The sequence below is a fragment of the Myxine glutinosa genome, unplaced genomic scaffold, assembly GCF_964187855.1.
Source record: "Myxine glutinosa unplaced genomic scaffold, kmMyxGlut1.1 SCAFFOLD_1845, whole genome shotgun sequence".
Classification (NCBI taxonomy): domain Eukaryota; kingdom Metazoa; phylum Chordata; class Myxini; order Myxiniformes; family Myxinidae; genus Myxine; species Myxine glutinosa.
The window spans coordinates 31,307-46,866 of record NW_027617940.1 but is presented as its reverse complement, the minus strand read 5'-3'; the positions used below and the strand labels follow the sequence as shown (position 1 = coordinate 46,866).

Sequence of the window (15,560 nt, the reverse complement as noted above, 5' to 3'; positions counted from 1 at the left end):
GGCCATGTGCTACGTGCAGGAAGGGTGTCGGAGTGAACTCAATTCAATGTACAATGTGCGCTGTGTGGGTTCATCAAAAACGTAGTGGTTTGAGAGGGTCATTAACCAGTGTGGCAGCTACATTCAAGTGTAAGGTGTGCACAGAGGGAGCTGCAGATGGAGGAAATGTTGAGTTGGATCTTGGAGACGGCGTGAAGCTGGAAGGTGTGAAAACATTTTGTTACCTAGGAGACATGCTGAATGGAGAAGGTGGATCAGACTCGGCAACGGTTGCTGGAGTGAGATGTGTATGGAAGAAGTTTCGGGAACTGAGTGGCATGCTGATGAGGAGGGGAGTGTCGTTGAAGCTGAAGGGAAAGGTGTATGCTGCATGTGTGAGAAGTGTTATGATTTATGGGAGCGAGACATGGGTAATGAACGTAGAGCAGCAACGAATGCTGGAAAGGGTGGAAATGCGAATGGTTAGGTGGATGTGTGGTGTATCGTTGAGGGAGAGGAAGCCAAATGATGAATTGCGAAAGATGATGGGAATAGAGCCTGTGATGGATGCTGTGAAGAGAAACAGTTTGAGATGGTTTGGTCATTTGTTGAGGAAGGATGAAAGTGACTGGTTGAGAAGAGTGATGGAAATGAATGTGGAAGGAAGTAGAGGACGGGGAAGACCGAGAAAGACTTGGCTAAAGATGGTCGAAGAAGAAATGCGGGCAAGGGGGTTAACCAGGGGAGATGCAGAAAATAGGGCAAAATGGAGAAGATTGTCATGGGGACCGCAAGGCTAACCCCCGCTCTTGCAGGGAAAATGGCCTTAAAATGCCTGTTGTTGTTGTATATTGTAACGAATTTGAGAAGTGTAACGAATTTGAGAAAATGTAAAGAATGTGAGCATTATGGTTTTGTTGTGTGTAAATGGCACCCTCCGTAATGTAAAGAAAGGTCGAAGCTCGTCCTCTTAGTTAATTCCATAAACCTACACACAGGACACCATATATCCTTTTAAATAGTTAGTCCCTTATTCTATGTAGGTTAAGGATGTGTTTCCCAATAGTTTGGCTCTTCATTGCACCGAATTAAATAAGAGTAGGCCCCTCCGACGCCCCATGGCAGCTTCCAAGTGCCAGGTTTGCTGCAATTGACTCTTTAGCCACTTTGCTGCAATTTCATCCCCTGTCCACTGTTTGCTGCATTTGACTCCATTACGCACGAGGTAACCAACGGAGAAGAAAGGCGTGTCTCCACCTCATCATCGGGGGGAGGAGTCAGCCAAGCGCGAGGAACAAGGCGTGGCTTTGCCAACGCGTCATCAAGAGGGGTGGGGTCGGTAGCCCTCGCGACCAATCAAGGCCGAGGCGAGCTGACCGAGGGGCGTTTACAACGCACGTGGGTAAGAAACCCAAAAGCACGTTATAAAAGGACACGCGCGGGTTTCTATAGGGCTTTTTGGAGAAGACTGAGGTCCTGGAGAAGTCACAGAGTCCTGAGAAAAGATTGAGAGGTCCGGAGAAGATTGAGAGAGAGAGGTGCGGCAGATGCGCGATCGAGCTAAAGCAGCCAAGAGAGAACGAGACGTGAGGGGTGCTGATACTGCAGCAATACGCCGAGACCCTCTAGGCCCTATTGCCGGTTGTGGAGACACGGAGCTGCCAGCTGCTGTTCACTTCGAGCACGGAACGTGGACCTCGACGGTGTGGAATTGCCCGGACCTTCCTGCCCTGCCATCGGCTTGGACCTTCTCCTCCCTCCAGTGATTCCTGCCATCATTTCCCCGTGTAAGTGTGATTGTTCGTCTGTCTTTCAGGTTGTCTTGGGGTATTAATTAAGACTGCCATATGTAAGCTAATCATTGCACTATGTCTCCTGCTCCTTCCATTGCCTTATAAATCATCTTTCTTTTCCTTTCTGCTTAGTGTGTATAAATAGTAATAAATCTTGTTATTCCCTACTTTGTCTTTACTTCTTCATGCTCTTTCGGTCGCTTTAGAGGTTTCCATATTGAGTGTACGTGGCGCGATTCGGCCAACGTTCAGGATCGGGTTTAGTGAAGGCTAATGACTCGAACTTCGGGTTGCTAAAAACCGCTCGGCAACTAACTGGACCATCCAAACCGGGGTTCGAGCGGTACTTGTCTCCCTAGTCTGCGGAGGGACGGATAAAGGTATTCGGGATAAACCCTGGACCCATAACCCTGATCCGTTCCATCCCGCGGGATAGTGTTACAAATGCCAGGACCGGGGAGATGGCCAGCTTAACAGGACAAGGGGCTAATCCCCCCTTGCTAACGGGAGAGCCGTCCCCCGTATCCGTAACAATATATAATGATGCAAAGATTAACCGATTAGAATTTGGTCTCAAAGGTCAAAGTGTGTAATACGTCTATAACTTGAGAATGGCTAAAGGGATCTAATTCAAACTTGGTACAAGTATTATAATGAGGTAATAATGTGGGCGGAGGCATATCGGTCGACGTCATCACGTTGAAGAGTGTTGTTCTCGTTTGCTATATATTCATCATGGTATTTTACCATGGGCTTCCAAGCTAGTCGACTATAAATGGATGAGGTGTGTGTGCGTGCGTGTGCGTGTGTGTCCTTTGCTGTCATCTCCATTTGCGGGTTTCAGGAGGTGGAACGGAGTCCTCCCAGGACCCAAAGTATCCACCGCCACTTCGGTTGGGGATCACAGTTCATGGACCAATATGTTCAACTTTTTCAGAGTTTTGTTCCAAGGACTCTTTTCAGGATTGTCACCGAACCATGGATTGTCTCCAGTTGTAGTTAATTTGTGGTAATTTTCCCTGGTATCGTTTTTAACATTTCAGTCAGGTTCTTTTTCATCACTCCTGTTGCACCAATTATCACTGGTAAAATGTTGATGCTCTTCAGCTTCCAAGATCTCGACATCATTTTTGCGGTCCTGCCATTTGGTCATTTTCTTGATTTCTGCGTTGTTTAACCCAAAATCGCTGGGTACCGATATCTCAATCAACAATGCTGTCTTTTCCTTTTTGTTGCTGAGTACAATGTCCGGACACAATGCTTTGTTTTCTTTGTTCACGCTCGATGGAATCATCAGGTTGTACGTGAGCATGACGTCCTCATTTTCAATGATTGCCCTTTGTTCGTGTTTCCATGAGTTTTCTCTGGTACTGGGATGTTTAATTTTTTTCAGATTTGCCAATTAATCACTTTACAGACTTTGCTGTGCCGTTGTGTGTAAAGTTGTTCTGATAATAGTTTTTTTGCATCCCGAGAGCAGGTGACTAGTACTTCCTGTTTCTGTCTTGCAGAATCTACACTTGCCTATCTGACTGACTCAGACCCACCAACTTTTTTAATCCATTGGTGTAGTGTCCTTGATCTTGGCCATTTATTATGATTCGTTCTCCGTCCCAGTTGAGCTGACCTCTTCTTCGCCATTCCAATGAGCCTTCTTTGTCGATCCCAACTCTGTCCCATTATTTTTTGTATTTTCGTGCTCTTTTGTCATTCTCCCAGTTGTTGGTGTATATTTCTTGATATTTCCTTTTGTACATTTCTTTTGTCTTTTTTGCAATTGTTGGGGCTGTATTTGTCGTTTCATTTTCCTGTGCGGCATCCTCTATTCGCACGTTTTTGGAAATTATTTTCAAGGTGAGTTAGGGATACTTTTTCAGGTTTATGGTGTTCATGTTTATATAAAAATTGCATCCGATTGTCTGTTGAGCATTTCACATACTCAGCTAATCTTACACTCGTTGCTCTGTGAACCTGGTTGAGTTCCATCAGGCCGCTCCCTCCCTCTCATCTTAGCAGGTACAGGATGCATTGGTTTTTGTAAAACATTTTGTGGATGGTGAGGAGTTTTCTTGTTTTGATGTCTAACTTGTTGATTTCTGATTGGGCCCAGTTTATTATTCCGCAGCTATATTGGAACACCGGTACGGCGAGTTGGTTTATGGCTTTGATTTTGTTTCTTGGGGAGAGGTATGTTTTCAGGATCAGCTTCGTTCTACGTAGGTATTATTCCTTGGTAGTTATTCTGTGCAGTTGTTTGTGACATATTTTGGTGGCCCTCTTCTACTCCGAGGTATTTGATGCTCTCTTTTCTCGCTCTTGTATTGTTGTTTCGAGGTGAATTTTTATGTTGTCTGTTTTTGTTGGTTTACCTTGTACAAATGTGCACTTGTCTAGTGCAAATTCTATTAGAATGTCCTTGGAAAACCGTTTTTCTCGTTTTAGTTGTCAATTTTTCATCATTTGGCGAGAAGAGCTTTAAATCATCCATGTATAGTCGATGTGCCACCTTTCTTATTTATTTGGATGTTCGTCTATTAGTTGTTAGGGTGTATCCGTGTCCTTGTTCATTGATAAGATCACTTCGTGGGTCCAGAGCAAGACAAAACAGAAGGAGGAAAAGACTATCTCCCTGGAAGATTCCATGCCGTATCTTCACATCTGGTATTTTCACATTTCCTTAATGTCAATGTGGTATTCCAGAGCTCTATTGCTTTCTCAATCAGTTTTATTATTTTGGCATTGATTTTGTATTCTTGCATGAATTTTATCATCCAAGAATGTGGGGCACTGTCAAAAGCGTTTTTTTTCTTCTTTTTTGTGTAAAAGATCGAGGCTCGTGAAAGAGCTAACATTAATCACACAAAAAGTCAAACCGACACAAAAAACACAAAATAAGGGGAACAGTAGATAAGATGAGGAGAGAGGGGGAAAGAGACAAACACAACATTTGAGAGCAGGGACATCGAGACAACTGTGGGAGGGAGGGCTTGGGGGGGAGGTGGGAGAGGTATAAAACATATGGACACTGCAAGGACTTCCAGGAAAGAAGTTGGAATTTCAAAAAAGTGGATCTGGGGTGAATTAGCGGGGGTAGAAAAGATCAAGGTTTTGGATGGGGGAAGATAAGAGATGGTGGTGAACAGCTGTTTTAAAGACCTGGAGGGAGGAGTGGGATTGAAGGGAGTGGTGGGAGTTTGTTCCAGAGGTGGGAGAAAAGGGGAATGAAAGAGTGAAGGTGAGCAGAGATCCTAGATTTTGGCAGTTTAACCATAAGAGGGTTGCTGGCAGATCTTGTGCGACCTGTTGGAATATTTGGGGGACAGAGCACAGAGAGTTGGGGGAGCAAGGCCGGAGAGGACTCGGTAGAAGACAGAAAGACCACCAACCTGCCTGCGGTGAGTGAGTGAAAGGCCCTCGGAGTTAGCTTAATCGCAGGAGATTGCAATGATTCTGAAAGCTTTGGTTTCAACAGCGTGAAGACGAGCTCGTTGTGAGGCAGGAGCAGCAGCTCAGAGGGGAGAGCAGTGTTCCTGCTCTCCCCTCTGCGGATGAAAGCTTTGTATGTGGTGAGGAGCTCAGAAGTGCCCAGAAAGGACTTCGCACGACGGAGGATGCCCAGTCGGCGACTGGCTTTGGAGGCCAGCTTGGAAACGTGGTTTTCCCAGGAAAGATCATGGCAGATAGTGAGACCCAAAAGCTGGAGTGACAGAACTTCTTCAAGAGGATTGTTCAGAAAGTAGATTGGAGGGTTGTCGAGACGGTATTTTCGGAGAAACAAAGTGAGAGTGTGAGATTTGTCAGGATTGAAAGACATGTTCCACTTGTTTGACCAGTCTGCGATTTTGTCCAGGTATGCAGGGAGTGAGGAGGCTGCAGACTGCCGATCTGAGGGATGAGGAATGGAGCGGCAGAGAGTGGAGTCATCAGCAAAGAGATAGAGAGGATTTTCCAGAGTCGGAGAGATCATTGATGAAGACCAGAAAAAGCACAGGGCCCAGAACCCTGCCTTGAGGAACTCCAGCCTTGAACAGGAAGGAGAGAAGAGAGAATTCCATTCAGGGTCGCACCAATTCCATTCAGGACCACATTAATGCTTCTCGAGTTTGAAGAAGAAAAATTAGCTCTGATCATTAACAGATCGTTTGTAATGTTTTCCGAGTTTGAATAACGAGTTTGAAATTCACAACTCGAATCAACATGCTGTAACTCCAACAGAGGTCGATGGACGTTGTTGTTAAGTGTATCTATTTATGTGGAAGTGGCCGGTCGTATAATGAAAGCAGATTGCACAAAAAAAGAGGGAATAAAATAGCACAACAAAGGCAAGGCACCGCCCTAGGCATCGGGGGAGCGTCGGGAGGAAGGGAGGAAGGGGTGGGAAAGGGCTGCTTTCACTCGTCCATATATGTACGTTTTACTTTTTAAAGGAAGGGAATAAATAAAACATTTACTGAGGAGGGAGCACGGGTGTTCCATTACCAAGCTGCTTGTAGAGCACTCACCGAGCAGCCTAAGCACTTCAACAATACTGTTGAGATACTGGAGTGTCCCACAATGTCCGAATAAGACAAATTAACACTTTTTTTTACCTCACCTGGAACATGAAGTTTCAGGGGAGCTAATGCGATGGCACGTCGTCTGTCCATCACTCCTCGATGTAATCTAGTAAGTCCGTCAGTCAGTCCGTCCATAAACACCTGCAACTTCTTCTCCGAAACCACTCATGGGATTGCGACCAAACTTGGCACAAATTTTTTTTGTTGTGTTGTGACTAAAGTTTGTTCACGGCATTAAAAAAAAAAACTGCCCCTTTGGGGGTCTACAGAGAGTCAAAATGGGTCCAGGTTTGACCCCCCAAATATATATTTGCTTTCTTATCTGAAACTACACACACAATTTCGATGAAACTTCACCACCTGTGATATATCAAAGTTTGTCCACGGAATTAAAAAAAAATCTGTCCCCTTAAGGGTTTACGGCAGGGTTGCCCCCCAAAATCGGTGTTTGCTTTGTTCTCAAACTATACACGAAATTCAGATGAAACTTAACCAGAGGTATTGCTCCGAAGTTTAATAGTAGGAACTGCTGCTGAGGTCAATTTTGCAGTTGAAATTTTGAAATTCAGTTCAGGTGAAAAGATTATTGAGCTTTGCAGAAATTAAACAAAACCACAAACACTGGCATTTATAAACATTGTAATGTATGCAGGAATACAGCAATTTGTCGGTATGAAGATCAGTTATACTACCATTCTTTATATAAAGCTTGATACAATTATTGTATAGAAACCGACCTGTTCTGAGACAAGGCATACTTGAATGAGTGGACAAAATGGTGGAATTAAGACCCCAAGCTGAGCGACCTGAATGCAGGCTGACCAAAGGTAAGCCTGTGAGCGTAAATGATCTTCAAAAACACACCCAAACGCCCAGTTTTCATCCATGTAATCCCTTGGAGGTCGAGAAGTATACATACAAGGTTTGGGGCTGCTATGTTTCATGGTTATGGAGTTATGTAGGACGTGTGTCTCACACGCACGCACGCACACAAACACACACACACACACACATTATTATAGATTATCCCTTTGCCTCAATAAGGCAAAAGTCTCACATGAGAGGTGTGCTCTATTTTTCACAATAGTACCATGGTAAGTTTGACGAGATAGAAGGGGTGGGGAGATGTGGAGAAACAGCTAGAACAGGCAATGCAAGTGTACTTTCAGCAAAACAACATCAAGACGAGCTTCGACAAAGCATTCAACGTTCCAAGTGTTAACTCTCTCCCATTAGCTTCTCACCTGCCACGCACAATGAAAGGCCTGTGCTGTGATTGTTGCCCATGCTTGAAGTGTCCAGGGGTAGGAAAACCATTAAGGAAGGTGGTCCTTGGAAATGAGTTCTGCAGACAAATAAAGGAGAAGCAAAATATGCCAGTAAGATACTCAATAAATCAAAAAGTAAGTTTGTAAAATAAAAATATGTGGGAAATTATAAAACTAAACAAATTGTTCACATAAATATGCAGGGAGATTAAAGGAAGGTAGGTACCAAGTGTGTGTCATAGTAAGTGGCTGCTGGGGACCACGGCTGAGGCAACATTCCATATAATGGGTACTGTCCGTACAATGTCGGCATGTACACCGGTGGATGGAACGGTTGCTGAGGATATACTCCAGGTTCACCGATCTGACGACTCCCGTGTGCAAGGAATGTGCTCAAAGATGCCATGGGCTTGGCTTTAATGCGAGCCTGCCAGGATACAGTAATCACAACATTCAATCAGAAAAGCTTCATCAAGTCAAAGCAATCGCTCGTGCAAATTTGCAGGAAAATGCACCAATTGAAAATGCATTCAACAAAAGTGTTTTGGAAACTTTTTTCCCCTCAAAAAGATGGCACCTTCTTTCTATGATCAAATCAAGTTTTGCTTTGCCCATTTAGGATTTCCATCTGAGTGGCTCTATCATGGTGATGGGATTCCAAGTTAAAATCCCAGGTCCAATTTTAAAAAAAGATGCCCTTTTAGGGGTCTACGGGGGGCGGGGGGGTGGGGTGGGAGAGGGGGGTGGGTTGCCCCAAAAATAAGTATTTGCTTTCTTCTCAGAAACTACACATACAATTTCGATGAAACTTGACCACAACCTTCACCACCCGTGATGTACCAAATTTTGTTCACGGCATTAAAGAAAATCTTCCCCTTTGGGGTTCTTCGGGGGATTGTCCCCCAAAATTGGTATTTGCTTTCTTCTCAAACTACACACACAATTTCGATGAAACTTCACCACAACCTTAATCACCCATGATATACCAATGTTTGTTCGTGGGATTAGAAAAATTGGGGTCTTCGGAGGTATATGGGGTTGGGGGAGTGTTGACCCCCAAAATAGTTTTTTCTTTTCTTTGTTAGTTTAAAGTCTTATGATTATGTAAGTATGATTCTACATGCTGCCCTGCTGTCTTCTAGCAACCATTGAAATTGATTTCAAATACCTTTAGTTTGGTGCAGTATACCGTTTATTCTACCAGGTGAGCACCAGGGGTATTGCCCCTATGTTTTTTGTATACAGTGTTGAGAATCGTGGAAGAGCTTGAATACAGATCAGGAGACGGACAACACAAGGAACAGCATGCGGGGAATGGAACGAGGGAGGGCGTGGGGAAGGAAACAACAGCAGCAGGGTTGAGGGACAAAACAGAGGGAGACCCGGAGAAACAAAGGACATAGTTTCTATACTTCATGGACCGGCGTTTGTTTGTCACGCTACTCCTCCTCCGTTTCTCGCCCATTACATCCAGACTTGCTATACAAGATTAGCGTGACTCCAGTTAGTGTATAGGGGTGTTTTTATCTTTGCCGGTGCTCTTGGGGGTGGAGGATGGCAGGGACACAAATTCTCTATGTAAATGCATATTGTGTGGCACCACCACCCATTGGGAAAGGGCATTAACAATCCCCACCCTTTAAAATACAGTATTCCTGTCCCCACATTTCCCAGGGCAGTGGGGTGTTTTGAATTACAAACAGTAGGCACGTTTTTGCTTCATGCATGTAATTAGGGTTATTCGTTTTCTTTCCAGGAGCCATTTCCAGGTTTCGTCTGCGCATGCGCAAGATTGGTCGTCACGTCTCTTCAAAGCTGTCCCCGCGCGCACGCTTTCGAAGTTAAGTAATTTTTCACAATTGTGTTTTTGTCGAATCTGTATCTTTCTTTCGGTGTATGTACCTATTGGGGTGACTTTAATAGGTTTCTCGGTGTTGGTTTTTCATACCTGTGTACAGAATCGTCGTTTTTTTCGTATCGTGTATTCTGAGGCGTAGTGTAGTACTAGTAGGCTACCGTGTCAGCCCTTGGCTTGAGGCTTTTTTTTTGTCTCAGCGGTTCTTCGATCGCGCTGCAAATTACTTTCGGTCTCTGTTTTTCACGGTCTTTTCACCCCATACTTCCTTGTTTTAAAATCTCAAAAAAAAACCCCCAAAAAATACTTTCCTTCTCTGTTCTTATCCGTTTGTTCGTTCTTATTTGTTCGTTCGTTCTTCGACCACGTTGTTCGTGATCACGTGATCACGTTGTTAAAAAATGTTTCATCTGTCCCCTGAAGAACTTTATTTTGTCATATTCTATAACACCTTTTTCTTCTTCTTCTATAAAAGGATGCTTTCGACTTGCTCACCAAATCTATTCATTCCAAAAAAAAATTCCATCTCTTACAGTGCATCTTTCATTCATTCCCTAAACTCAGCAGAACTCCACCCATCCTTCAGCGTCCTCAAATGTATTTTTGACTCGAATGTCTCAAGAAACTCATTTTGCAATAAATGTTCGTTTCCCATGAATCGTACACTTTTCAAAATCCAATCTCACCCCTTCCCTCCAAATCTTCCCCATCACCCATCTTTCAAATCTTCCCCCTTGCCCGTCCCCCCCAAATCTTCCCCATCACACATCCCTTTCAAATCTCCCCCCCTGCCCCTTCCCTCCTAAACTCCCCCCACACCCCTCCCCTCCGAGACTCTCCCTCACTCCTCCCCTCCGAGACTCCCCTCTCACCCCTCCTCCTCCCCGCTTCTTCCCCCTTCCAACTTTCACCTTCTTCTCCCTCAACCTTCTGCCTCACTCTTCCCCCTCCTCAAATAACACCTCACTGCGCCTCACCCAATCACCATCAAACCTTTTGTCTGCCCCATTCTTCCCTTTCTCCAAGCTATTCTGTAATCTCTGACACACCTTCAACAGCTCTCCCTACCTCTTCCTCCTCTTCCACATCTTACCCTACCGCTCCCCCCCCCCCCCCCCCCCCGTTCTGTATCCGATGCTCCCCCTTCCTCTTCCTTAACAGTATGGACCTCAAACATCCGGGGCCTTCGCTCAAACTTAACTGATCTCTCCATACAGGTTGCTTCTGACAAACCAGACGTGATCTGCTTAACAGAAACCTTCCTCCTTCATGATGTCTCTGATTCCTTGGTATCTTTCCCAGGTTACTCCCTCCTCCGGTATGATAGACCTGAGCCTCGTCCTGGAGGTGGGGATGCTATCTTTATAAAAAAAACTCTCTTCCTCACTCGCCCTGCACTGCCCTCTCTCCACCTCACCCCCAGGAATACCTTTGGCTACGGCTTCCCCTTCGCTCCCACCTTTTGTTCATATGTGTGTTGTACCGTCCACCAAACAGTGATGATGACTCCATCTACATCTCGCTGTCTGATAATATGGACCAACTTCTATCTACCCATCCCAACTCTCTCTTCCTCATATGTGGTGATTTCAACTGTCACCATGCCAGTTGGCTGGGGGTGGGTACCTCTCTCACCAGCCATGGCTCTTCAGCAAAGGACTTCTGTGACTCACTGGGACTGACACAATCTGTCAATTTCCCAACCCGGATCTCAGTCAACGGAGCATCTTCTCTTCTGGACTTGGTTATGACTAACTTCCCTGAAAATGTCTGCTGCTCTTCTTCTGCTCCAATCGGCTCTTATGATCATGTGCTTGTTAAAGTGGACATCTCTCTGAACATTCTCAGAGAGCCTCTTCAGCGTCGACGAGTCTGGCATTTCACTCAGGCCAACTGGCACGGTCTTCAAGCAGCCATCAATCATGTGGACTGGTCTCCCATCTCTACTGCCTCTGACATCAACTCATCCTGGGAATTCTTCCAAAGTAAATTGCTCTCTCTCATGCACAGATTTATCCCATCTCGTCTTCAGTTGTCATACCCTTCCTCCCGTCCATGGTACACGGATTCTTGTGGTGAGGCTGTTGCCCAGAAACAACTTGCTTTCGTCTCCTGGAAAGAAAATCCAACGGAAGGAAATCTCATTTCCTTTCACAAAGCCCGAAACAAGTGTGTGTCCACCCTCAGGAGAGCCAGGAAACAAAATCTCTCCGTTCTCAGGACCGAACTCTCTTATCTGTCTCCCTCTTCCAAATCCTGGTGGCGTCTGGTCAAATCTGTTTCTGGTGTTTGTTCCCCCTCCATCCCCTCCCTCACCTCAAATGGCCACACAACTGACTCCGCACGTGAAAAAGCTGAATGCCTCAACTCTGTTTGCCTCTAAATCTTGTGTCCCAAACCCATCCCTCTCTGTACCCACTGTACCCAGTCGTACCCAGCTGCTCCTGGACTCTGTGTCCTTTCCTCCTGACAAGGTGGAAAAGTTTCTGTCAACCCTCGACTCTGATTCTGCAACTGGACCTGACGGCATCAGCCCACGGGTCCTAAAATCATGTTCTTCCGCTCTTTCACTCCCTCTCTCTGTTCTCTTCACCCTCTCTTTTGCTCAAGGTCATCTTCCATCTGCTTGGAAATCTGCCAACATCACCGCTTTGCACAAAAAGGTGCAAAAACAGATCCCAGCAACTACAGACCAATCAGCCTTCTCCCAATTATCAGCAAAGTCATGGAATCCATCATTGCTTCAGATATGAAATCTTTCCTCTTCTCCAATGGCTTGATCTCTGATCATCAATTTGGATTCAGACCTGGACACTCCACTCTGGACATGCTGCTTCTGCTTTCTCAACAATGGATGGAGGTCCTCAATGCCAAACAGGAAATTAGAGCAGTCTCCCTTGACATATCACGTGCCTTCGATACGGTCTGGCACCCCGCTCTGCTCACCAAACTCTCCTCTTTTGGTATCCATGGAAATCTCCACGCATGGCTGGCGGACTTCCTCTCTAGTCGTAGTCAACGTGTGGCCCTGAATGGGTTTCTCTCATCTCCTCTTCCTGTTCAGGCTGGAGTTCCCCAAGGCAGTGTTCTGGGACCTGTGCTTTTTCTGGTCTTCATCAATGATCTCTCTGACTCTCTTGAAAATCCTCTATCTCTTTGTTGATGACTCTACTCTCTGTCGCTCCATTCTTCATCCCTCAGATCGGCAGTCTGCAGCCTCCTCAATCTCTGCAGACCTTGACAAAATCACAGACTGGGCAAACAAGTGGAACATGTCTTTCAATCCTGACAAATCTCACACTCTTACGATGTCTCTCCGAAAAGACGGACTGGACAACCCTCCCATCCACTTTCTGAATAATCCTCTCCAAGAAGTTCTGTCACTCAAGCTTTTGGGTCTCACTATCTGCCATGATCTTTCCTGGGAAAACCACATTTCAAATCTGGCCTCCAAAGCCAGTCGCTGACTGGGCATCCTCCGTCGTGCGAAGTCCTTCCTTGGCACACCTGAGCTCCTCACCACATACAAAGCTTTTATCCGCAGCTCAATGGAATACTGCTCTCCCCTCTGGGCTGGTGCTCCTGCCTCACACCTAGCTCGCCTTCACGCTGTTGAAACCAAAGCATTCAGAATCATTGGAATCTCCCGCGATGAAGCTAACTCCAAGGGCCTCTCACTCACTCACCGCAGGCAGGTTGGTGGTCTTTCCGTCTTCTACGGACTCCTCTCTGGCCTTGCCCCCCCAGCTCTCTCTGGGCTCTGTCCCGCAAATATTCCGACAGGTCGCACCAGATCTGCCTGCAACCCTCTTATGGTTAAACTGCCAAAATCAAGACTCTCTGCTCACCTTCACTCCTTCATTCCTCTTTTCTCCCGCCTCTGGAACAAACTCTCTCACTCTCTTCAATCCCACTCCACCCTCCAAGTCTTTAAAACAGCTGTTCACCACCATCTCTTATCTTCCCCCATCCAAAACCTTGATCTTTTCTACCCCCGCTAATTTCACCCCAATTCCACTTTTTTGAAATACCAACTTCTGTCCAGGAAGTCCTTGGTGTCCTTGTGTTTTATACTTCTCCTCCCCCCCCCCCCCCCTCCCCATGCCTCCTCCCCCCGGGCCCTCTCCCTTCCACACATCTCCCTGCTCTCGGATGTTGTGTTTGTGTGCTTCCCCTTCTCTCCCCATCTTGTCTTCCGCTCCCTCTTTTTGGGTATTTTGTTGTCTGGTTGATTTGTTTGTGAAGTAAATGTTAGCTCTTTCACGAGCCTCGATTCAGTATACAAAAAAAAAAAAAAAAAAAAAAAAAAAAGGAGCAATTGGGGTGACTGTCAGTTACCTATACACCACCCAAATAAAGGTATGTAGGAAAACATGTTGCATGCTTGGAAGATGATCGCCCATAGGGCGGGTATTCTGCTAGTGGTGAAGAATTACAACAAGGGTAGGACTCAGAGGGTGAACAAGATGGATACAGCTGCAAACTCATTCACATAAGTTTAAGGAAAAACGAGAAACCTGGAAAGACGTGAGCTTGGGGAGAATTAATGGGGTTGAAAATACCATGGTTTTAGATGGGGACTTTTGGTGATGTAGATTGTAGATGGGCCTTTTGGCTTTTCTTGCTATAATTGGTGGTGTTTAATGGATTTTCAAATGATGGTAGAATCATAATATATTGCGATAGACATCTAAATTTGGGCCGAAACTGTGGCTTCTTCAGATTTCACCTTCAATATTTGACTGGCCCTTGTACTGAACAATATGGAGATGTAATGGATAGATTTGAGGAATTCAGCTATCACAACTTGGATTTCATGTCCCGTGAGCAACCTCGAGCCATTATCCAAGATCCCATTACAAGTGCCCTGGAAAGTGTTCTTCTGAGGTTATACAGATCTGAGTTATCGAAGTGAGGCAAATTAAGTCTGCCGTATATATTATGAGATGCTAATAAGATATTTCTAATAGATATGAGATTATCTACCAATATTAGAAATTGGCCCTATTCATTTGTACAAAGGGAATTCACTTTACATAATGGTAAAAATAATTAATTAATAAGGCACCACATTTTTGCCCAATTTTTTTTTACAAGGCAGATGGATTTTAATTTCTCATTTTCCGAATTTACAAGCACCAAAGGAACAAGCGTCACCCATGTATATACAGTCATGTGAAAAAGTAAGTACACCCCATGTAAAGTTTTGACTTTTTCAACATATTTCAACATACAGCTATTTGATCTTCATTTCAACAATATTGATAGACTAGCCGAAACCCATGGAACATCCACTGAAGGGAGGATGTGGTGTATGGATGGAGTGTACCATATTGGATGGCATAGGGGATTTGCTTGTCCGAGTAAGAGTTAGGAAGAAAGATGAGAATGAAGAGTGCGTATATGAACAACGTATTCATTGCAATCTACTTAAATGACAACGCTACGATATACTTTTGAAAAATGAATGGATTCGTAATAGGAATCGGCATAGCACCACTCTGGGATTGTCCACTCAGTGGACGGCTTGCTTCGCCTTCACCCATCAGACGCCAATAAGATGGCGTCGTATGGGCAGTTAATCGGATGCTTTTGGGCCCCAACGTTGGCTAATTCAGATTTTTCGAGTATGGCTGTACGTGATAAACAAAGAGCGCGGTTCGTAGATCGTAAATCCATTAGTGCCGTGGGCATCGGGTCACTGGGTGCGACGTAAAAGGGATAACAAAGTCGAGTCCTTACGCTATTATTATCTATCTATAATTCCAGTAATCTCTGTGTGTGTGTGTGTGTGTGTGTGTGTGTGTGTGTGTGTGTGTGTGTGTGTGTGTGTGTGTGTGTGTGTGTGTGTGTGTGTGTGTGTGTGTGTGTGTGTGTGTATGTGTGTATGTCTGTGTGTTTGTCTGTGACCGCTGTTTCTCGACAACCACGGGTCCGATATACTTGAAACTTGCCAGGTATATTGCTGGGGACCCGAGGATGTGCCTTTTCAAGGTTTCATATTAATCGGACAAGTAGTTACCGAGCTATGTCCAAAAAACGATTCAACCAATCAGAGAGCAGCGAGTTATCACGTGTGCCGAACGTGGCGAACAGACTCTGCCTCGGA

General features: G+C 45.2%; 1 protein-coding gene across 2 annotated transcripts in view; it reads right to left on the bottom strand.

The window, feature by feature from the left end:
- LOC137429573 (la-related protein 4) overlaps positions 1-15,560 on the bottom strand; it is a gene marked incomplete at its 5' end in the record, with an annotated part of 81,049 nt that overhangs the window by 43,354 nt on the left and 22,135 nt on the right. For both annotated transcript variants that reach the window (XM_078769265.1, XM_078769264.1), the window contains 2 exon segments: positions 7,573-7,673; positions 7,823-8,023. In XM_078769265.1, the coding sequence (XP_078625391.1) occupies positions 7,573-7,673; positions 7,823-8,023 (302 nt within the window).